We start from the raw sequence: 23,669 nt of genomic DNA on the forward strand, positions 1-23,669 counted from the left end.
AAATTACAAAGTGGATGAGTAGAGCACCATGACCATATCTTAATATTTTGACCCCACATTCTGTGCTGGGATCATAAACTCAAGGTTGTAGATAAATTTTCATGTGCAAATAAGATTAGGAGGAAAGGATGTTTCATAATGTTTGTACCATCTTTAGATATTTAATAGTTGCAACAGAGGTGGCAAAGAGTGGTAAAGTTTATAAGTACCAACTATGAACCAAGCATAGTTTTATTGATATATTTTATATAATATATTAAATTATTGTTATTACCATTCATCTTTACGAAAAAAACCCATTTTACATATGAATTGACTAAGGACCTGAGATATTAAGTGGCTTAATCAAAAGCTATACAACCAATAAATGGTAAAGCCAGGATTGGAGTTTAGGGGTGGCTGGATCCAAAGTTTTGTTTTTCCCTACACTATGGCAGTAAAACACAGGAACAGCATTTCTGGTTTTTTGAATCAGGAAAAGTATACAGCTTTTACCTAGAATTATGAACTTAAATCTGCCTCTCCAGTCCCTTGACAAGCAACTCTGACCCATTCCTCCGCTGCCCTCCAGGAGGCGCCGTCACTGCCTTCTCAGGGATAGGAAATAAGGTTTGAATGCTGGCAGTAATAGTTACATATCTTTCCATTTTCCAGAATAATTATCTAACTGAAGAATTTTAAAGATTCACCTGCATTTTAATCTCCTCACTTGTAAAACAGAGTTGAGCTTGATGCGAGGATTATTGCAGAAAATGGACTGCCTATAGTTTTGATGGGCGTGCTATTCAGGATTATTTAAATAGCTGAGGAGTGCCTTCACTGGGGGAGAGAATTCCACAGAACTACTGTGAGGGTAAAACATTATTCTAAATGACAGGCAAACATATATGTCACAGGTTTATGCAAGCATTGCCAGATATCTGTGCTGGATATTATGGCTTTGGCACACTAGCCAACTACCTTCATTTCTCACAAGTAATGCTGACATACCTGACATAAACTCACCCAAGAAACGTATCTATCCCAGAGAGTCAGCACACTATAGTCCACAGCACAAATTTGGTTCTTTACCTCTTTTTATAAAGTTTATTTGGAACACAGCCATGTTCAATCACTTACATGTTGCCTGTGGCCTTTCCACAACAGCAGAGTTGAGTAGCTGCAACAGAGACTCTAAAAAGATCTCCATCCCAATCTATACAGACATTCTGCACTATATGTGGATAGAAAACAAAACTGCCACAATACTCTTCTCAGGATTAAGTGAGATGCGTGGCTATTGCTGGGCAAGTCAATGATATGTCTCTTCAAGCCAAAACTCCAAGTATTTGCTCAGTATATGTAGTGGGGATGGGAAGACCTGATTTCTTATCAAAAAAGTTACATACCTCTTCCCTTAGTTCAAAATAAAAGATTTATTGCATGTGCTGAATATTATATAACATTTTAACTTATTTGAAATTGCCTTCAAAGCACAATTTTCTTTATAAGTTGATAGGGATCATACTGTCTGTGTGTTTGCTCAATTGTATAGGTTCCTACTTGGTAACATAAATTTGGAAATTTCATGTTGGACTCCAAATTTTTATTGTTGAAATTTTTACTGGCTCATGGGACTCAAACATCTAGAACCACTGCTGAAAACCTCACAGCTGAAATTTCCAAAGCCTCTACTTCATGCCAAGAGAGAAAAGTGGGGTTTTTTCTCAAACACTGAATAAGTTCATTGAGGAAACATGATATAAATCTTGTGAAGAAGTCTGCTCTTCCGCAGACGTGACTTCTGCCGAGTAGGTCTAGGTGTTGGGCACAGTCTTCTGCTGGAGACCACCCAAGCTCAGGCAAGAGAGCCCACAGGAGCCTTCAGCGGACCCTTCCTCTGGCCGGCAGCCCCATGTTGGTTGCCGCTGCTTACCTGCCTTAGCGGAGCAGTTTATCCATGTGCTGAGGAGCCTCTGGGTTGGACACGTGTGGGCGGCGCCCACACCCACAGCCAGTAGGTCTGCCAGGTTGGCGTCTGCTGGCTGATCCTTGCTGGACCTGCTGTTTGGTTCTGCTCTTGTGCATTGTCCCTCCTGACAAACTCCAGATGGGGCCAAGAGTCCCATTAATTTTCATTTCCTTCAGGAAAGCTTCATCCATGTCAAGCTGCTATTTATTACTCACTGGAGCAGCTTAATACTTGGAAGGAGCCCCGCCTGCTGTGGCCCTGAGTGTGCAGTGCTCTGTTTTGGGGGAGGGGGTGTAAGGTTATGGCTTTTAACCCTCCCTTTGAAAAAGGTTTCAGTGTTGTGAATAGTAAGACATAGCAGGGTTTACCTTCCTGATGCTTTTACAAGGCAGACTATGAAAAGTGTCCCTTTGGTCCCTGTGCCCTTTTTACCTAATGTCCAATCCCAGGTATCACTGTTACTAGGGGCATGTTTATCCTTCAAGGATATTTATGCATATACCTGCCCAAAATATATTTTTTCCTTTTGTATACAAATGGCGGCTTGCCACACACAGTATCTGCGCCGTGCTTCTCTCAACCTGTCCATGCTCTCGCCATGTCATTTCATTCTCGAGCATCTGCACAGTATTCCAGTGTGTGGGAGAGACACCTGGGTTGCTTCCAGTCCTTCATCCTCACAGACAGCGCTATATGAGTAACCAGGGACACACATGTCATACCCTGCATGTGCCGCTTTACCTGTGGCATACATTGTAAGCATGCACTTGCTGCTTCAAAGAGTTACGGACTGTTGTAATGTCGACAAGCTGTGAAAATATCCTCTCTAGGAAAAGTATCAATTTCCTTTCTCACTAATAATGTTCCCGGTGCCAATCTCCCTTGAGCTGTCTCAAAATTTTGATTTTTTGTTAATCAGATACGTAAAATGGTCTCTCAGTAACATTTTCATTATTTTATTATGATTGAGGTCAAACAACTTTTCATATGTTTGATTCATTTCTATTTCCATTTCTGTGAAGTGCCTCATTATATCTCTGGCTATTTTTTTTTTTTAATTAACTTTTTGGCCTTTTTCTTTAGTGTTGGCTGGAGCTCTTTACATTGGGAGGTTAGCCCTTTGTGATATGTGTTCCAAGTATTTTCCCTTTTTGTCTTTTTCTCTTTTTTCCCCCCAACTATATGGTCAACTCATTCTCCATGTGAAGTGTTCGGCTCTGCACTGTTTTCCACCCAGCCTCAGCCACCCGAACATATTGAGGGCTTCCCACATGCCAGGCGCAAGGCCACTCACATTTCTATTCCCTTTGCCATTTTATTTTTAGAGGTTCAGTACCCGGCTGGAGGAAACAGCTTGTAAATGGTAGAGCTGGAACTCAAACCTAGGTCTTCCTGGACTGCAAGGAGTTAAGAGTATCTTAACTACCACACTGAGTATCCGGAGTGATTTGAGAGAGTGCAGATTTGCCTTAATGTTAGTCAGAGGAACACAGTCTTACCTGTTGGAGCAGTATCATGAAAGTCAGACCAAAGAAACTTGCGTAGAGTTTTGATGTTCCACGAGAGCAGGTTAGGTGACTTGTCTGATGTAATGTGAAATGTATTATTATATGTAGTAAAAAAAAAAAAAAAAAAAAAGTAAGGGTAAACATCAAAATTCAGGCCAGTGGATGCCTCTAAGGGGAAGGAGGAGTATAAGATCAGTAAAAAGTACAGAAGGGATTCACCTCTATGGGTAAATTTTATTTCTTAAGCAGCGCTTTGGGGTTATGGATATTTACTGGTTTATACTTTACCTCTTTCATATATCATAAATACTGCAAAAAAATTCAAAGGTGAACCGAGAGTACAAAAAAGAAAATGATATAATTGGGAATGGAAATCAGGTTTTAAAATCCCTAAAAATGTTAAGGTCTCTTTTCCTGTTATCATGGATTTAAAGACTTCACAGATTCAGGCCCCCATCTATTTCCAGTTCGGTGGTTCTTGCTGTTGGTGAGATATTTTAAAAATTATTTCACTTATTCTTAGTTCAAAGAATTTATCCAGTGTTCAAAACTCATGGTCAAAAAATGCATTTCTAAAATTATTCCACGCACTGAACCCTGGATCTTATGCCTGAGGCAAGTCAACTGTGGTTTCACCAGGGAAGATGGACTGATTTCCCCAGAAAGGAAGCACAGGGGGATGGCGGAGAATTTTTCAGACTGAAGACACGGCATGATCGGCAGGGAATACCTGCTTGGAGTGGCCCTTGCAGGGTCAGCACCTGTCCTTACCTGGTGGCCACTAGCCTCTGTAACATGGACTTCAAGAGACCCACCATCAAGGGGTATTTTTCCTAGAGGGGCCATTGGCCCAGGACCAGTAGAGCTAGAATTTGGAATCACAATTGTCTTTGCCTAATGTTCTTTTTCTTATTCTTTTTACTATTTTAACTGCAGTGAAGGGAGCAATCTGACCCCAGCACACCACTACCCAGACTTCAGATTTAAGACATATGCTCCACTAGCATTCCGATACTTCAGAGAGCTTTTTGGCATCAAGCCTGATGATTACTTGGTAAGAACCTATAATTTTCCTTCCTTTTCCAGAAATGTGTGATGTAAACATTTGTCTCATAGCAACGGCAACAAGTGATTTGTGTCTCTTATTTTATAAAGCTCTGGAGTGTAGTTAAAGCTTGAAGTTTCATAATGATTATAAATTTAGCTTCAGGACATGTGATGTGACTGCAGTTTTTAACTGATAGCTACAAAATCTGCCATAGTAATTGATACTTAAATAGGTGGGGTATTGGTTGCTACTTCAGAGGATTATTCTAACAGATAGGTGAGAAGTAGTTCTAAAGACCCCTGTGAATGTTGCTGGTTGGATTCTCTTCCAAAGCCTCTCTATTTTAATTGCCTTATTTATACCATTCATCTTAAACCTGCCTTGGCCCACAACCATTTCACCTTGACCTACAATCGAATATCATTTTAAAGAAACTGGATAGTTTTATTCTCCAAATCTCTTTATGCAGGCTCTTTTTAATCGTGTTTTTATTTGGTACAAGGACATGTTTTACCCTTAGAATTGTCTTTTCTCCCTGTCTTCCTCCTGGCACACAGCAGGTACAAGCACAACAGCCTTTCTGTGAGGTAGTCTGATGTGGCCTCGGAGTTTTACCTTTTTCCTGTTCAAGGAGTCAGGGACTTCCTTTCTGTTTCAAGAGGAAAATGGCTTATTGCATAATTTGATCACTGTTAACACCCTGGGGCTCTTCAAAAATCAGTTTCCAAGAAGCGGTAGGAAGGAAGCCATCAAATATTTATTGTTCATCTCATTCTGAATGATATTAATAAGACCAGCTAGATCCTGGAATAATGCTTTGCAAAGGAAGTAGAGCAACATTTGTCACTTGTAACAGAGAGGATTTCAAATGCATCTTTTAATTTGGGTGCAGTGGAAATGATTAAGTTCCAGGCTGATTCTCCTTTGTGCCAATGGAAACCCATGAACAACCCTCTTCTTATTTTGGCCCTAAGAAAGTCATCTGACTTGTGCCCGGTGAAATAATACTGGTTCCTCAAGACATTAATAAGTCTTTATTGAGCAGGGAGAACTGAATGGAAAGTTCCTGGGCACCCTGCTGTCCTGAAATGTGTGTCCATGTGCTCTCTGCCTCATCACATCCCTTTAATTGAGATATCAGGTGCCCCTACCCAACATCCTCAACCCTGCAATCGCAGCCACTCAGGTACACACACACACGTTTGGTGTGCATGTGTGTGCTTGTGTGTGTGTGTATTAGAGAAGATTCTTCATTTTCTAACCATTCTGTAATTACTGAGGATCAGTGTCATTCAAGGAACATGTTTGGGGAACCCAGTGGGGTCTTAATATCATATTAATGAAAACAAGATCAGTCCCTCATCTTCTGCTACACTTTAGAAATAATGAATTCTCCTTCTGAATTTCCTTGAGCTCCTGCTGGCAAAGGAGATGCCATAAACTTGCATTTCAGAACATAGATCTAATCAGTATGATGCGATGACTACCCATCTACCCTCACCCGAGCAGGCCTCTCTTCAGCCTGCCTGTGGCCATTGACCTCCAGGTTGGGAAGCTGCTGCTCCTTCTGTCTCACAAAGTAGCTCTTTTGGGAAGGTCCATTTTTGAACAAGTCCTCATGTAGCTTTCACAGTAATGAGCCTTTAAGCTGGAAAAGTTATTTTCATAATGAGGTTAGAGTATTTACAAAGGAGACTAAGCTAATGGCTTCTGAGAGCAGAAGTCCTCCTTCATGTACCTGGCAAAAGGTAAATTAATCATTGGGTATTTGGGGGGGGGGGGTTGTTTGTTTTTTAAAATACATATTTATTGATTTCAGAGAGAGGAAGAGAGAGGGGAGAGAGAGAGAGAAACATCAATTATGAGAGAGTCATTGATCGGTTGCCTTCTGCACGCCCTACACTGGGGATCGAGCCTGCAACCTGGGCATGTGCCCTGACCGGGAATCGAACCTTGATCTCCTGGATCATAGGTCAATGCTCAACCTCTGAGCCACTCCAACCGGGCTCCTTGAGTATTTTGAACACCTACTGTAACTGAAATACTTTGCTAATAATTATAGGGAGATTCAAAATGTTATAATTCATAATACTCAGAGAACTTAGAATTCAGTTGGAATGATTGGTTTACATGAGAAAACAACCATTCGACCAGGCAGTAAATAAACACCGAAGCCACACATTAAAAGTTCCAGAGCTTTTAAGAGAAGGGTGGGGCCTCTCTCTGTTGGATTAACGCTTAGGAAGGCTTCTTATGGGCGTGATGTGTTTTAACTGTAATTTTTATACTATAAGGGATTTGAAGGAAAAGAAGAGAAAGATGTTGGAAGGAGCCAGGGGAAGGTGACTCTGATACCAGAAATGCAAATGTGTTAAATACTTAGAAGGAATGGGCCAATACAGCAGGAGGGGAAGGTTTTGATGAGGAATATTGGAAAGATAGGGCCAGATAATTCACATAAACAGCTCTTTTAAATTATAGAAAATTAGTGAAATGTCAAGACTGACTGGATATTTGACAATGCTGAGGAACTATTTTTTGCTGGGATGATGGTATCGTGGTTCTGCTTTAAAGGAGGAGTCCTTGTTTTTTAGAGGCATGTACTGAAATATCCATGGATGAAACGATCTGATGTCTGGAATTCACTTCAAAAGAATCTGAGGGGAGCAGGCAGGGGAGTGGCTGGGGATGTGGAGAAACCAAGATTGTCCATGAGTTGATCATTGTTGAAACCAAAAGACAGACACATGGATGTTGATTATACAGTTTTCTTCACTTTTATACATGTTTGAAATTTTCCATAATGAAAAGTTAGTGGGGGGAAAAAAGATAGGACCAGGCAAGTAAGTATCCTTTTGTTTGATTTCATTTTCCACCTGCCTTATAACTGTACATACAGTTCGATAACTGGGCCCGTGTCTGGGACCTGCAAGAAACACAGAAAGGGCCGTGACTCTCTAGGTAAACATGGTCTGGTCCCCAGTGGCTACAGCTACCCACCTGCCCTGCGCTGGGGGCACCCACAGCCCGGGACTGAAGCAGCTCCCCCTATAGGTCTTGGAGCCTCTAGGCACTCACCTCCAAACCACTGGATCTGGGCCCCCACCCAATGATCTGGAGTGTGGTGGGTGAGGAAAGGAGGTTGGTTCATGACACAGCCTGCTTCAGAAAGTCAGGTATAACCCTCAGAGACATTTTAGCCCAACCCTTCATTTTAAATGAGGAATCTGAAGCTGGGGTCAGTGAAGGGAGATGCCGAGGCTACCCGTGTTGGTGAGGACAGTGTCCATACCAGAACAGTGGTCTCCCCTTTTCCCCCACCCCCTGTGTTCCTTTCCTTTTACCATCTGGCCTCATGATTCCCAACCCACTAAGTTACAGACCTGTCATTAATTGTGGTCTCAAGGTAGGCACTCCCTAGCCCATCAAACTCTGATCTGTGATTATCCATTCTGAAGAGCTCAAACACCCCTAACAGTGCATTTTGGAAGAGTTAAGCCCAAATAAAGCACAGAGAAATGAAATAAGACATCCCTTGAAAAAGTGAATCACAAAAGGATACAGTGCAAATCTCTACCAGATGCTTCCTGCTATGTCAAATAGGCTACTTAAACCCAAATTTATGAAGATACACTGATCTAAAGGTGGGGGAAGGAGAGGATAACATGTAGTGACTGGTGACTCTATAGATAGGTTCGATACTGGATCCCCGTGATATGTGTGTACTCTCCTTAGGTTTCTGCTGTTGCATCTGGATTTCAGTCTGAATTACTCTGTTTATGTTCTCAGTTCCATTAAAATTCAGCTCCATTGCGAGGGTCATGTTGAAACATGCAGAATTTGTATTGTGAGACAACGTGGTGAAGGTGCTTCTGCGTGCCCCACTCAGCAGGCAAACGCTTTTCCTTCCTTCCTTTGTTCCTAAATAAACACCTCCCAAGGGAAGGCAGAGGGGCCCAGAGCCTTTTTCCCATCTCTACTTGGGCAACAGCCTTTGGTTCATTTCCCTTTCCACCGAAACCCAGGTGATTTATATGATGTCTTTTCAGGTTCACTGATAGCAGTAAGAAAGAGAGCAGGGTGGATATTTCACACAGTCAAGGGGAAGAAATGGCAGGAGAAATGATGGCAGCAGGTTTACATTGCTAATTTGCCGTGGCGGGGCCCGGCAGGGGTGTACCCCGCGTCCCTCCAGTGGGTATGGGAGGGAGCCCTGCAGGGCACAGAAGGCAGAGAATGAAAACGCTGGCACAGCTGGCACACATCAAAGTGCCCGGAAGGCACGCAACACCCGGAGTGCACGGGGGCTTGTTGATCGTGGCCAATTAAAATGTTCCCATCTCTCCTCCTCACTTGCTCTTAAAAGGCAACATTTAGGTGAAGGTTGCTTCGAAGAGAACGTGGTAACAGAATGGTAGGTTGAGAAACCATAGAATTATAGCCGACTGTGGTAATACTCATGATGCCAGTTTATTGCGCACTAATGCTGTGCTCCTAGAGACTCCCCAGAAGGTTATTAAAATGCGTCAGAACAATTTATTTTTCCCTTCGTATTAATTTCTAAATTACATAATAAAGGAGTATTTGACAATTAAGTAACCCATGAAATAATCTCCATATTATGTCACTGCTTGTGGAAGAGTTTGAGACTAATTGGGAGCAGATGTTCAGGTCCGAATCCACTTTTCTCTAGACAGCTCTTCCTGAATCACCCCCTAATTTCTCTATTTGCAGCCTGTAATTTCCACATTCTTTGTTTTTGTATTTCACATTTACTCCTATTCATGAGAAGGTTCTGAGCCAAGAGTCCAAACCCCATGGAACAAAGAATTCAGAATTTCTAGAGACAGTCTGTGTTCTGCCTTTGCTCTTCGAGACCTTTATTTTCCAGGGTCTCCAATTCATGACCATAGAAAAGACCCACCTTTTTTCTCATTTCTCTAAGGATGTCTCGGTGTATTTGTGGGTGGCCCTCTTGTTGTAGGAGTCGGGCTGAGGCCCTCGGGACACCCTAAGGCACCGCCAGCCCTTCCCTGCCTGCCTGGGTGCTGCAGGTCGTGTGCCTGTCTCCCTGCATGTGGCCATGTAATAAAAAATAGCACCAGCCACAGCTAAGCAGTCTGTCTTTGCCAGTGGTTTCGAAAGCATCCACTCTAAAACTTTCAGCTGCTTTCTCCTAGGTATTATTTAGAGATGAGATCCCTTAGACTCTAAGATGCTACGTTACGGACTCGAGGTTACATAAGCAGCCACTGGCAGAGCCACGATTTTACAAACATCAGTTGATTCCAGGTCCCATGCCCCTGCCACTGGTCACCCTGCCACGCGGACACTACACCCAGAGCAGGAAGGTGCCCTCTGCTTCCTCTCGGCTTTTATGGCATCCTCTGTGCAGTCTGATGGCTATTTCTGTTTTCCTACCTTGTCCTCAACTTGTCCGTAAAGGCTGAGGCTCTAGTGCTGCTCAGCAAGAGCCCGGCAAGAAGCGAGGCCGGGGGAGGGGGCAGGAGATGGAGTGGCCGGTGGCCTGCAGGAAGGCAGTCAGCACCTGCTGCTTCCTTCCGCGGAGGATTTTGTTTCCTTTACCCTCGGCACCGCCAAAGCAAGATAATCTAAAGGGTGACATCTCGAGAACTGCTTTTTAATCATTTTTCTCCCAGTTTCTCCTCACTCCTCCTCTTCCGCCCCTCCTCTCGGATTTTGCTATGATTTTACCTTTCGTTGTTATTTTGTGGGCACTTGCTGGAAACAAGCACCTTAGCCAACACTGAGTTATCTCATTGAATACATGCGATGATTTATGATTCTGTCATGTAACACTGGGGTGGGAAGGGCATGTCTGTGTCCCATCCAAGTATTATGAAGGTAAATGGATCAATTAAAGTTTTCAAAATCTCACAAAGGCCCTTCTGAGTACACCTGAGGCGCTTTCTGTTTCAAAATGGCCAAGGTATATAACGCTGTGATTTTCCTCCTTGGAAGTACCATGTACATGAAATCTATTTTTTTGATGTTTGCTTGCTTACTCTTGCAGTATTCCCTCTGCAATGAACCACTAATAGAGCTGTCCAACCCTGGAGCCAGTGGGTCCTTGTTTTTTGTGACCAGTGACGATGAATTTATCATCAAAACAGTTCAGCATAAAGAGGCCGAGTTCCTTCAGAAGCTGCTACCAGGCTATTACATGGTGAGTCGCTGCACGTCATTCCAGCTTCTACGCGACGCTTAATTACTTTCCTCAAACGTTTCTTTCTGCTGTTTGTTTTTTCAGCAACCCCTTGGCATGTTTCTTTCTCTTTGGTGAACTTTGTTTTGCATTAGACTAGGCTATGACATTTGTGGACTAGGTTTTAAAAAGCAAAATGGAACTGAGTAATCGAGCACAGCTATTGCCTCGCTCAGTCCTCGGTTCAAATCCCAGCTCGGCCATCCACTGACTGTGACGGTGGTCAGCAAGGTGACCTTTGAGCCTTAGTCCCCTCAGTCTTTAAAGCTGGGAAATACCTACTCAATGTGGCGGTTGTGATAAAGAAAAGATACCAGATATAAGATACAGGAAGCAGTGCATTCATCGGAAACTTTTTTGCACCCAGTACATGGTAATATTGAGTAGTTAATATTTATTGAGTGCTAAGCGCTGTGTTAATTAGGCACAGCTATAAGTGCTAAGCACGCATTAGCCCATTTAATCCTCACAACAGCCTTGGACACTTCAGTCATTGCAATTTTGCAGATGAGTAATTGAGACCAAAATAAATAGGATAAGTTGCCAGGGGTTATTCAGCTAGTGAGCCGTAGAGCTGAGACTTGAATATGAGGGGTTGGGTCCCAGAAGGCTGCATCTTTCACCCCTGCACTGCATGCCAGCGTGCATTCACGAACAACCACTACACTTCAGAATTTGGGATTTCACAGGTGAAATATGATGACATGAAAGCCACCTTTCATGTAATGTTTTAGAGACCAAAAGGAACAGTAACCTAGTCCAGATGAATTTACTAGACATTTAGCACAAGTTTTTCAAAAATAAACACTTTTCCTAAGTAATCTTGTCACTTTCATACCTCTCATTTCTTGGTACTTTCATAAGTTATTAATTATCTATGATTGGAATGGCTACAGGAAGTTGAGATTTCAAAAGCCCCAATTCTGCTCTTCACTTACTATGAACGGTGACAACTATCGTCTTTATTTCAAAACAAAATTGATGAGGTGCCACACTGCTCATTTGTATGTAAAAGATTATTGAATTTCAAAATCCTCTAGAGACAACGTTGAATGCAGTAAATTAGTCCCACGCGCAAATACAGGAATCAAACATCTAAATACAGATCTTCAAGGACAGATTAAAAGGTTTTGATCCTGGACAAGTAGTTTTTATTTTTAGAGCAAATGCTTTACTTTCTGTTAGAAAATATAGAAAATACAGAAAAGGAGAAAGAATGCAACCATCTATAATTCCTTTCCCAGAGATACGTATTGCTAATATTTGGTATAATTTGGTGTATATCCTTTCAGATGTATTCTACTCATACACACATTTTAAAGTAATCTAAAATTGGGCCTGGCCGGGCGTGGCTCAGCAGTTGAGCATCGACCTAAGATCCAGACGATCGGGGTTCAATTCCCGGTTGGGGCACATGCCCGGGTTGGGGGCTCAATCCCCAGTCAGGAGCATGCAGGAGGCAGCCAATCAGTGACTCTCTCATCATTGATGTTTCTCTCTCTCTCTCTCCCTCTCCCTTCCTCTCTCTGAAATCAATAAAGATATATTTTTTAAAATTAATTAAATGAAATAAAATTGGAATCAAACTAACATCACACTCTTTGCTAACCTCTGAGTAAATCTTAAGCTTTTCTAGTTCTAAGCTTCTATAGTTCTAGATAGACTAGTCTCTTCTGTGGGTGTTAAATTGAAATGAATTAAAATTCAAGAAAACTTTAAAATTTAGCTGAACAAGTGGCTTTATCCCAGTAATGTAAGCTAGTATAACAAACAATATAATTCATCCCATTACAAGAAAAAGATGGGAACATGTAGTTATCCAAATAGGCACTGAAGAGAAACTAAGGCTCTCAAAATCCAACATCTTCTCAATTAAAATTCTAAAAATAGGCAGGGAAGTCTTTTGATGTAATAAGTAAGTAAGTGGATACTCATATATTATACCTTTATCAACCTCCAGAAAGCCACATATCTCACTGAGAAGAGCAAGAGCCCTTTCACTGGAAACGGTAGGAAAAAAACAAGGATGTCCTTCATCAATGGGCCCTTCTGATGTATTTGCTAGAATTCCTAGCAATAAATTTTTGGTACAGAAATAAAAGTATAAACACTGTTCTCCACAAGTGACAAAATTGAAAATTAGCACCCTAGCCAGTTTTGCTCAGTGGTTAGAGCGTTGACCTGTGGACTGAAGGGTCCGGGTTTGATTCCAGTCAAGGGCACGTACCTCGGTTGCAGGCTCCATCCCCAGCCTCTGTCAGGGCACGTGTGGGAGGCAACCAGTGTGTGTCTCTCATATTGATATCTCTCTCTTCCCTCTCTCTGAAAAGCAATGGAAAAAATATCCTTGGGTAAGGATTTAAAAAAAAGAAAATTAGCAAAACTTCGAGAAAATAAACGAGTTATTTCTAGGTTTATTTTCCAGCACATATGAAACAAATCTACAAAATCCATTGCCCTCTGTTATGTAGATCATATAGAGTTGAAGAATATAAGGGGGGAAAAGACCCCATTCATGATTAAAATAATATAAGGAACATTATTAGAAAAATAAAGTTAAGTAAATGAAGACATACTATAATTCTGATTGGGAAAGCAAGTTATAGTATGCATAACATATGAACAATAATCCCCCAAATTTTTATAATAACTCTAAATTACTTGAGTTTATAAAAAGAAATGTAAAGATTAATATGATGGAAAGTAAAAAAATCTTATTGAAGGACATAGAAAAGATCTGAAATAATAAAGAGATATGCATCATTCTTGAACTCAGTATTGTAAAAATTTCAGTTATCCCCAAACAAATGTATAAATCTAGTCTAATTGCAATATAATTTTCCCCGGAACTTGACAAAGTTAATTCATTTGAAAGTGAAAACAAGTATTATTTTAAGAGCATTTAAAAATTAAACAGTGGAAGGGAAAGTTGTAAGAATGGACAAAACATTTTAAAGAAAAATGATGGGCCTGCTCTAACATATATCAAAAATCTATAAAGCTACACTAATATTAAAGGTGTGGTAGACAAGTAGATCAGTGAATTCAAATAAAGTGTCCAGAAATAGACACACGTGCTTTGACAACTTATTGTATGATATAGGAGGGACTTAAGCTCAATTGGGAAAGGACAGACTGTTCAATAAATGGCTATCCATTGCAAAAAAAATTTAAATTCCATTTAAATCTTTCACACAAAAAATTCATTCCATATGGTGTAAAAAACTAATGTAATTGCCAAAACTGTTAAAGATCTAGAAGAGAATAGAAGACATGTCCTTCAGTAAGATTTTTTTACTTACCTTTGGGATGTATAAAGCTTTGTTAAACAAGAAGCCAAAGAAAAAACCAACTAAGAAACAAGTTCATAAACGTTACTGCATTAAAAGACAAAACATATGTGTAACAAACAAAAAATACCAGGCACAAAATTAAGATTAGCATATAGGATATTTCTGGAATGATACAACGAAAGTGGGAATATTAATTTCCTCAAGAGTTCCGAATTAGGGGATGGACCGGGCACAGTGGAAAGGCTTTTCATTATATATAAAACCTTTAATTTCTCACCTACTTTTAAAGTAGAACAAAAAATAGGCATTTATTCTTTGTTTTTATAATTAAAAAAACACTGGGACAAAATATTTACTCCATATAGAATGGGAAAATGATTAATCTCTAGACTATATTAAGGACTCCAGCAAGGACAAAAGCCTGTGGAAAAATGATCAGTGAGACGGATATTAGCACAAAATTATCTTTGAGGTTGAGGTGCCTAAAAATAAATCAAAATATTAAATTTTCTAATGATCAGTGGTGTTCAAATTATTAAAAGCAAGTTTTCATTTTTCACCAGTCATGCTTAGAAAGATTTTTAAGTTTGATACTCAGCACTGGTAAGAACGATGAAAAATGTGTCATCCTACAAAGTGTGCTTGGGAATCGGTCTGGCCATTTTGGAAGACAGTTTTTCAGGAGCTATTAAAATGTAAAACGTTCATCCTTTATTCCCCAGCAATTAATTTTCTCTTTAGTGCCGTAGAGAATAGTCACACATGGCACTTATCAATTCTTTGCCCATTTTTCCTTGGAGCTAATTTGGGACTTTCTGTCCATTTTTAATTCAGCTACTTTTAATGTCCCGAGTTTAGAATGATGAAGTTGCTATTGCAATAAGCCAATTGAAGAACTGGATTAGGAACAGCAAACTTTTAGCAGTGGTCATTAATAAAGATAATCACGTTCCATTTTTTTAATTATCACATTAGATGAAAACACTATTAGTGGAACTTATTTTGTAAAAATAGGGTATTTTAATGATATTTTTCCTTTTTCTTATTTTAGAATTTAAACCAGAATCCAAGGACCCTTTTGCCAAAATTTTATGGACTGTACTGCATGCAGTCAGGGGGCATTAACATCAGAATCGTGGTGATGAACAACGTCCTGCCACGCGCCATGAAGATGCACTTCACATACGACCTGAAGGGTTCCACCTACAAGCGAAGAGCATCCCGAAGAGAGAGAGAGAAATCCAACCCCACATTCAAGGACTTAGATTTCCTGCAAGACATGCACGAAGGGTTGTATTTTGATACAGAAACATACAATGCGCTCATGAAAACGCTTCAGAGAGACTGCCGGGTAAGGAAATGTTGCTCTGATTTCCTTTGAAAAAGTCACCCGTGGTGATGTAAGAAATTGCAAGAAATACCCGAAGTGGACACGTGGGGTCCCATTGGTCCCAGCTCTGGTGCTGGTCCATGCTTCCCTGATGTCGAAGGAATTGGTGGGTGATTGGAGGGAATTGTCTAGTGTCTGTTGATTTTACGAATAAGCTAAGTCAGCTTTATTTGGTAAAATGAAAAAGGCTTGTGTTTCTTTTCAACCTCTATGGGGAAGGTAGTTAAACCAGAGGGAAAAGGCATTTAGGTTTAAAGCGGTGATTGGGCCATGTAGAAATCTTGGAAGAAGTAAGATTCCAATGGGCGAGAGAAGCTTAGAGAAAGTGTCTGTGGAGGGATTGGTAAGTGGATTCCTGGATGCTGACCATGTGGTGAGCCCGTTTGCTGGTCGTGTTTTATGGGATCTGAATAAGAGGCGATCAGGAATGAGGTGTAACAGAGCAAATACCATTTTACACAAACTTAGCCAGTGTGACTGTCGAAACTAAGGAGGAATTCATAGTTCGAAGTCCCCAGCCTTCTCTCCTTAGGGGGGAAAAGCTGTAAGGCCAAAACCCAGGCAAGATTTTGCTGACGGTGAATTTACAGGAAGTAAGTAAAAGTCCTTTTGATGAAAAAGATGAAATGTAATTCTGATGGGTTCTCAAGGATGGTGATCATTTATTTCATTAACAATTTCCCAGGAATATTGTTTCCTGGCCCAGGTGTACTTAGGAGAACCATCTAGATTCTCAACTAAGTTGAGCGTAGTGGAGGTGGGCAGAAGGCACGCTGGGGCTGGGGCTGACCTGGGCTTTCTGGCAGAGCAGATAGGACCCACAGGGCCTGGACACGGGGGGGAAAGGGTGCCTTCAAGGCTGTGGCTTTCTGGGCCCTCTGTGGACCAGGACAGGTGACCCATGTTGTTGCAAGAGACGGAGGACCCTTCTCTGCCAGACTCAAACTCACCTGAAGCTGAGGAAAGCGGCCTAACCACCCCATGTAATGTATAAGGTGGAGAATTCTCCCTGAGAAGCACAGCCCTACCATTTCTGGGTTTGTTTCTTTCTACATGTTGTAATATGTATAATAACACATGATGTATTTTTGGAATTATTTCATTGATAGAGATGTTACTCCCCAGCTCTTATTCTTTAGCTTCCATTTAGTGAATTGCTTAGAATGTGCTGGGCTAGTCTAAGATTTTTTAACGCATCATTTTATTTTATTCTCTCAAGCAACCACTGGAAGTCAGTACCGTTCATACTCCCATTTTAATTGATGAACAATGAGGTTCTTAAAGAAGTTAAGAAACCTGTCCAGTATTACTTAGCAAGTCAGTGGCAGAGCCCACACCTGTTTGGGTACAAAGCATGTGCTCGTAACAATTGAGAGATAAAGATTCACTGTACGGATTTTCTTTTTAATTATCCTTTCAGAAATGAGGGAAAAACAGTGGGAACCAAGTAAAAACAAACACACACACACAAATCCAGCTGAGCTATTTAGATATTTGGATGAATATGAGTGATTTATGTTTTTCCTTAAAAAGGAAAAAGAATACATACATTTTAATAGAAACCTTTTCCTCTGCTTTTTCTACCCTCACAGGATGTGGGTGAAAAGTGACTCTCAATTCCCCAGAGTTTAGTACAAGCCTCTCCAGTTTTAGATTTGCTGTGTGCATGTGTGTGCGTGTGTGTGTGTGCGTGTGTGCATGCTTCTTGCCCGTTTAATATGGAAACCTTTTTCTGCTGCCTTCTAAAACCACAAGTTTCTATGCCAGAAAAAGGAAAGGTCAAATGTAAAAGAGCCAGGGCACAGGATTTGTCTGTTTATTTACCGTTTCCTGAGCCCAAGGCTGATAGAACGAGGTCAACATGGCTTTTCATCATAAGTGAGACCCCAGAGATTTGCTTTTTTTTTTTTTTTTTTTTTTAATATTTGTTGTTCTAAGGAACATGAAGGCCACTGCAGAGGTATCCTAAGGCTCACTCTTCTCACTATTGCACTTGATCTTTTAGACCATGGGACTTCCTTAAATTGTGCCCAATGTTGATCCTCAGAACGGCTTTTCTGGGTGGTATGGGAGTGTGTAAGTGCCGCACTCTGGGGGAACCTGGATCCCTTCTGTGATCTGCCTTGGCTAGGACCAAAGCTCTGTGATCTCAAGTCAGCAGCTGGTTCTCTGAGCAGAGCTGCCTTGAGGAAGGCACGTTTCTGGAATGGTAGGTCTTAATATGTAATAGTCATGGATCTTGTAGTGAAACTGATGAAAACTGTGAACTGTCTCCCCAGAAAAATGCCCATCCACACAACAGTTCAGAAATTCCTTGGAGCTCATTGTCTCCCTACACACACATACACAAACACACACACACACAGAGTTAGTCCCAATCCTAGAGCTATATAGCAGTCATCTCTCTCTTTCTTCAGGCCATCCTCTGAAGAGCCAGCTCCCAGCATAGGATCTGTGGTTGGCATTGCCAGGAGCATCTCTTGCCCTTACATCTCTCTCACTTTGCAGAACTGAGCTTTAGTGCTGGTCGAGGTGCTGTGGAGATCAGGGAGGCTGGGAGGTCACCCCAGGGCTGATGCCAGCACCAGATTGGGAATCTATGCTGTTAATATTCCTCTAAGTGAGGCGGTCCTGCTGAGGCTCTAGAAACAAATCAGTCAGGGGACTGTATTATGGTGTCAGCAGTCCAGCCGGAAAAAGGTAAACGAGACCCATATTAGGACACCTCCTTTCACTCACTTATCAGACATGTATTGCAGGCCTACTGTGTGCCACCCTGTGGTGAATGACCTTCATTTTTTAATAAATCGCCATACAGCATATTAAGTACAATGATAATATTCTAAGGCATTATGAGGATCAGGGTAGGTGAGATTATAGCTTGGTTTTGAAGGATGAGAAGAGTTCTCCAGGTGGGCAAAGCAGTAGAAGCATATTTCTAGGAAGATAAAACAATGGAAGAGAGGCATGAACTAGCATGATGCATTCCAAGAGCGGGAGTTGTTTGGTGTTGCTGTGGTTAACAGTGAGGGAGGGCCTGTGAGGTAGGAGAGAAATGCATTCAGGAGCCGAATAATATCTAAAGGCCCTTTCTGGTGGTGCCAGGGTCCTCTTAAGAGCTCATAAGTGGCAACTCCAAGCACCCCAGGCCTTTGGACCCCAGATTTTCTGTTGTTCCCAGATAGATACGATAATCCTCCTAACCTCTTGCTGACCTCCTCTTGCTTCTTACCCCCCATCTCTTTTTTCATATTTGGCTTGACATCTCACATCCCGGGATTCTTCTTCTCTTGCATGACTGCTGGCTAGAAGATACCTGCATGGCTCACTGACCCCGCTGGACCTGCATCCTTCCCGCTCCCCACAAACTAGGTCCCTGATTCCCAATCAGACCTGCTGTTTCTGGACTCCGAATTCTGAATGGCTTTAATACCTTTTGGCAAATGCCATCTTCCCCCACCCAGTCCTGGTCCCTTTCCCTGGCTTCCCCAGTCCAGCCTTCGGTCCTTGTCCATAAGCCTGACCCCTGTGATGGCCCATCTCTGACCAACTCCTCCACATAGTACATTAGACACTCAGAACTCTTCTAGAAAAATTAAATTCACTTTATGCTTCAACCCTGCTGAGCCCACAGGATTCAAACAAAGGCTCTTTCCAAAAGCAGCGATCCAGCTCTTGGAGTTCGCCCCAGGCCCCTTGTGGCTATTCCCTGTTGGCCGTGTCTGGGGGAAATGGACATGTAAATAATTGGGCCCCCTTTCTTGAAGCCCTTCCTCTCGCTTGGCCTCACCCTCGGCCCGCTGTGACAACCGTCTACACCCATAAGTCAGCTCGGCCCAGGGTAAGAGCCATGACAGCGAAGAATTCTTCCAGGACATCACAGGCCAGTTGAGCAGGAAGTAGGATTTATTCAGATCATTCCCTACAGTCCCCATGTGACAAACAAGCTGAGAGGCATGTCCCATTTGGAAATGCCCTTCCTCTGGACTCTCGTCCTCTCCCAGCCCGCCCTCTTCCTGCCTTCCCAGCCCGGGGAGCGTGGTCATTCTGCAGCCAGTTGCCCAGATCAGTACCTTGAGACCCTGATAATTCATCTAGAGCTTTGTAGTAGCCTCTAGACTAGTTTTCAGCATCGCTGCCCCCCAACACCCCCGGCGCTGCTGCCAAGGTGATGCTTTGATCAGAAGCTCACCGGCTCCTTAGGGACCCCTGGCTGAGGTTCCTCACTGCCTCGGGGCCAATGCCCTTCCTGAGCCGGCCACGCCACCTTCTCCAGATGCTCCTTCGGGTCCCTCGTCACCCTTCTCTCCCCGCTCTGGAGCACCCGCCATTCTCCCGCCATCTGATCTGCTGGACACTTTCTGTGCCCCCTTGGCCTTGTCACCGACGCCGCCCCTGCCGGCCGCTCGCCGAAGCGCGTTCCTTTCCCTCTGCACTGCGGCCCCGGGCATTGTGACACTCAATACATATTACAAAATTGGGATTTTTAAAAACTCTTTTAGTTGGAAATTTATGTATTAATTTTGGAAAAACAATTAGAAACTATTTTGCATTTTAATTTACTATAATTATTTCTTCTCTGTCATAACACCTATAAAAATCTAAAAGAGTCCCCTGTCATTTAATTGATTCGATAAATTTTTACATCCTGCAATATTTATTGATAACTCTGGGGAAATGACATTGACAAAGAATATTAATGAGCACTTGCATTTATAATCCAAATATCTCTGATTCCTTCAAGTGGGAGTTTATCAGACACAGTCTTGGTAATTAATGACCTAAATGACTTATTTTGCATTTATTATCACTTTTTGTTGAGCAGCACAGTTATTAATTTTTAAATAGTGTGGAACCTGTTTTTTCACACAAATGTCTATCACTATAAATATTAATAGGTTCTCAGAATTTAATGAAACCAGTCTTAAAAATACTGAGGTTTTCTCGTGTGCAAACTCAGATCTTTCTAACTATGTATGGCATGCTCTAATTTGCAGTTCAGATTCTTCTCAGCAATAGGCTTGTTTATATGGGTTGCAGTATGGGTTATTTTCTATAATACTTAATTTAGCATTATGGCTAGGACTCATCCCTCAGCTATCATTTTGTTTAGCATTAGTTTTTTTGCATTTAGTTTAGACAGCTTCTCTTTTTTATATATATAATTGATTGCTTTCCCAGGGATCATTAAAGAGGAAAAAAGTGCTTCAGACCTAATAGAAAAGAGGTATACATCTCTCTGGCTAATGGCAGCCACCTAATTTTCAAAGAACAGAGAAACCAGTGATTCCAGGTTGCAGATTTGCCTTCTCTGCGCTCTGATGTCAGGGAAAATGGTTCCTTAATTTTTCACCCCTAAAGTTGCTCACTAAAATCTACTTCCTCAAACTTAAACTTACTAACTGTAATATTTCAGTCCTTTCTGATGTAAATAGTCACTTCTTACTTTATAGTGTCCTTTGAACTCCCTCTCAGGGCTTGTGTAAATGACTTTTCTTTTATTGCTCCATATTTTAGGCAAACACCATTGGAAATATTGGGCCTTGATCACATGTTGACAATGCACAGAGACAAAAACATTGCTACCATCATATACAATACTTACAATACTCTTATTTCCACCTTAACCCATCACCCTCATGCTGTGTGCAATGTGGCATTGAGCCAACCTCTTATACTTTCTTTAAATTTGACCACATACATACGTTGCTATTTTAAAAGTAAATTACAATGCCTCAAGACACCACAGAATTCATTTCTAGTGATACCTGGCTAGATGGACAACGCAGGTTTTCCATCGCTCCTAAGAAGTCACACTACAGGTAGATACTTGCTGTTCTTCTTAAATTGTAAGTTGTTCAGCACGAATGGTGACTTTCCCAGACCTAACATTTGTCCTGGATGAGCTCCGAGCATGGACTGGCTTGATTTCCCTGGTTTCAAAGCACCACAGGAATCTCGTTTGACAAACCCTGCCTTATCTGCCTACTTACTCAACAAACAGTTTCAATTCTTCCTGTGCATAAGACTCTGTGCTAAGTCAGTGGCGGGTACAAAAAATAAATAGGATATGGTCCTTGCCTCTAAGTTTAAAGTCTAAGTTCAAACCATCAAAGTCTTATTTAGCATGAACAGATTCTCCCACTCTTCTTCCCTTTCTTTGTCCATTAGAGCAAAGTGGAGAGGGGACAAGGGGCATTTACCCAGAGAGGCTGTTCTTCAGAGGCTGTGGACCGTAGCAGACAGTGATGAAGAGTCAGGAATTTCATCTCATACATTGAAGTAGCTGTGGGAACTTGGACTAAGCATGGCCTCTGAGACTCGCTGGGCAGAGGGCCAGCCCCAAGGCACTCAGCTGTTAAGGAACAAATCATTCATGAAGCCAATTAAAAGATATATCATGTAATGGGAAAAGCTTGGCAATTTTAATATAAAACATTACTTTTAAATGTGTTTACAAAATAATTTATTAAGACAACTTTATTTGTAGAAATAAGGTGTCTATAAAGAAAAAAATCCCAAACTCATCCAATATAGAAGCAAAGCTGATAAATATATATACCTACTCATATATAATCTTTTGAAATGTTAGGTGGCCATTTCTAATACCTATAAGGTATACTTTTATTACTGAAAGCTTTTAAAGGAGCAAAAAATAAGTGTTGGTACAGATCAATCCAGCATAGCCCCGAATTCTAATCACTATCTTAGATACAGTGAAAAACACAATATTGCCATAACTAGTCTAAGGATTGAATATTTATTTCAGTCTGCTTTACCAGCTAAAATTGTATGGCTTGTCACAGCCTGTTTTTTCTCTTCATTATATTAGCAAAGAACACTCTGAGCTTTATTGGGGAAATTAAATTAAGTTTAAAAAGCAGCATTCAGCGTTAACTCGACTTCCCATGCAAGGAACTCTGGAGCTGAACTTTGAGGGGCCGGCTTTGGGAGGAATGGCAGGTCCTAGGATTCATTTCTCCCTGAGCCAGGGTGTCCAGGACTGCCTATTTGCATAAGTTCTTGAGGATACTACTTTGAAATGCCTTCTGTTGTTGAATTAACACCAGTGTTTCGCCAGCCACTCACTCTTGATTCGGGGACTGTACCGTAGGCCAGTTGGAAAATCACTCTGGGCCCTGGACACATCTTTCTGTCAGCCCCACATCGGTTAACTTAGTTATTCTTCAGAGCTTCTGCCTGAGAAGGATCAGGTGAGGTGAGCACAGAGCAGAGCAAGTTATCTGCTTTAACCACTCCAGTTAAGATCCCAAATTATTTTTTTTTTTCATCTGAACGGCTCTACCTCACCATCAGCAGAGACAGTAGTGAGGTAACAGTAAACTGGTATATAAAAGCATTTCATTTAAGCATTTCAAAGCAGTGTATTAAACTTTATTTTTGAAAAGGCCAAACATATACCAAAGTGGACAGAATATTACTGCAAACACCCATGCACACTGGACCCGGCTTCAACAGTTCCCACCCATGGCCAGGCTTGTTTCATCCCACTGTCCCCTTCCCCATAGAATTGGAAGCACATCCAGGCTTCACATCATTTTACCCATATGGATTTTAGTAAGAATTCCTAGAGAATAAGGACTCCTTTTTAAAAAAATAACTATAATCTCATTATCACACCTTTACAAAATTAATAATTCTTACTAATCATCAAATACATAGTCAGTGTTCAGATTTCTAATTCTTTGAGAAATGACTTTTTTCTTTTGGATCAGGACTTAAATAGGGCATACTTGTTAAGCCCCTTCCATCCCCCCATAACCTATGTTTTCATTGTGAGAATATTTGTTGAAGAAATTGGTTTGTTTATCCCATAGTCCAGATATTGCTGACTGCCTCCCCATGGTTTCTTTCAACATGCTTCTCTCTCCTGTTTTTCCTGTAGGTTGGTTGGTCATCAATTTTAGGTTTGACTTCTCCTATTTGGTCTAGTCTCCTCCGATCAGGAGTCACATCATGTCAGAATGTCTTTCTCCCTGTGATTTTAGATCCATTAATTCATTAGGTGTTGTAAAATGGTAATGTTTTCATTTTGTCATACATTAGCTGAAATGCTCAAAGAATTTCTGAACAAGAAAGTGCTTGGCACATAGTAGGTGCTCAGTAAAATATTAATTGAATGGATTAGTTTTCTTAAGAACCCTTGTGACATGGGAAATTACTGCATGCCTTTGATAGAAGCTTTGCTTGCTTGAGATCCAATTAATAAAGCATATCTCTTGCCCTGGCTGG

At 41.4% G+C, this 23,669-nt stretch overlaps 1 protein-coding gene across 1 annotated transcript in view; it reads left to right on the forward strand.

Moving 5' to 3' along the window:
* The window catches only part of PIP5K1B (phosphatidylinositol-4-phosphate 5-kinase type 1 beta), a 192,369-nt gene that overhangs the window by 79,997 nt on the left and 88,703 nt on the right, over window positions 1-23,669 (forward strand). The window contains exons 5-7 of the mRNA XM_087822695.1: window positions 4,396-4,513; window positions 10,542-10,694; window positions 15,078-15,377. Of these exons, the coding sequence (XP_087678821.1) occupies window positions 4,396-4,513; window positions 10,542-10,694; window positions 15,078-15,377 (571 nt within the window). The remainder of the gene's footprint in view (window positions 1-4,395; window positions 4,514-10,541; window positions 10,695-15,077; window positions 15,378-23,669) is intronic.

Source organism: Miniopterus natalensis, chromosome 12 (genome assembly GCF_054644295.1).
Source record: "Miniopterus natalensis isolate mMinNat1 chromosome 12, mMinNat1.hap1, whole genome shotgun sequence".
NCBI classification, from domain to species: domain Eukaryota; kingdom Metazoa; phylum Chordata; class Mammalia; order Chiroptera; family Miniopteridae; genus Miniopterus; species Miniopterus natalensis.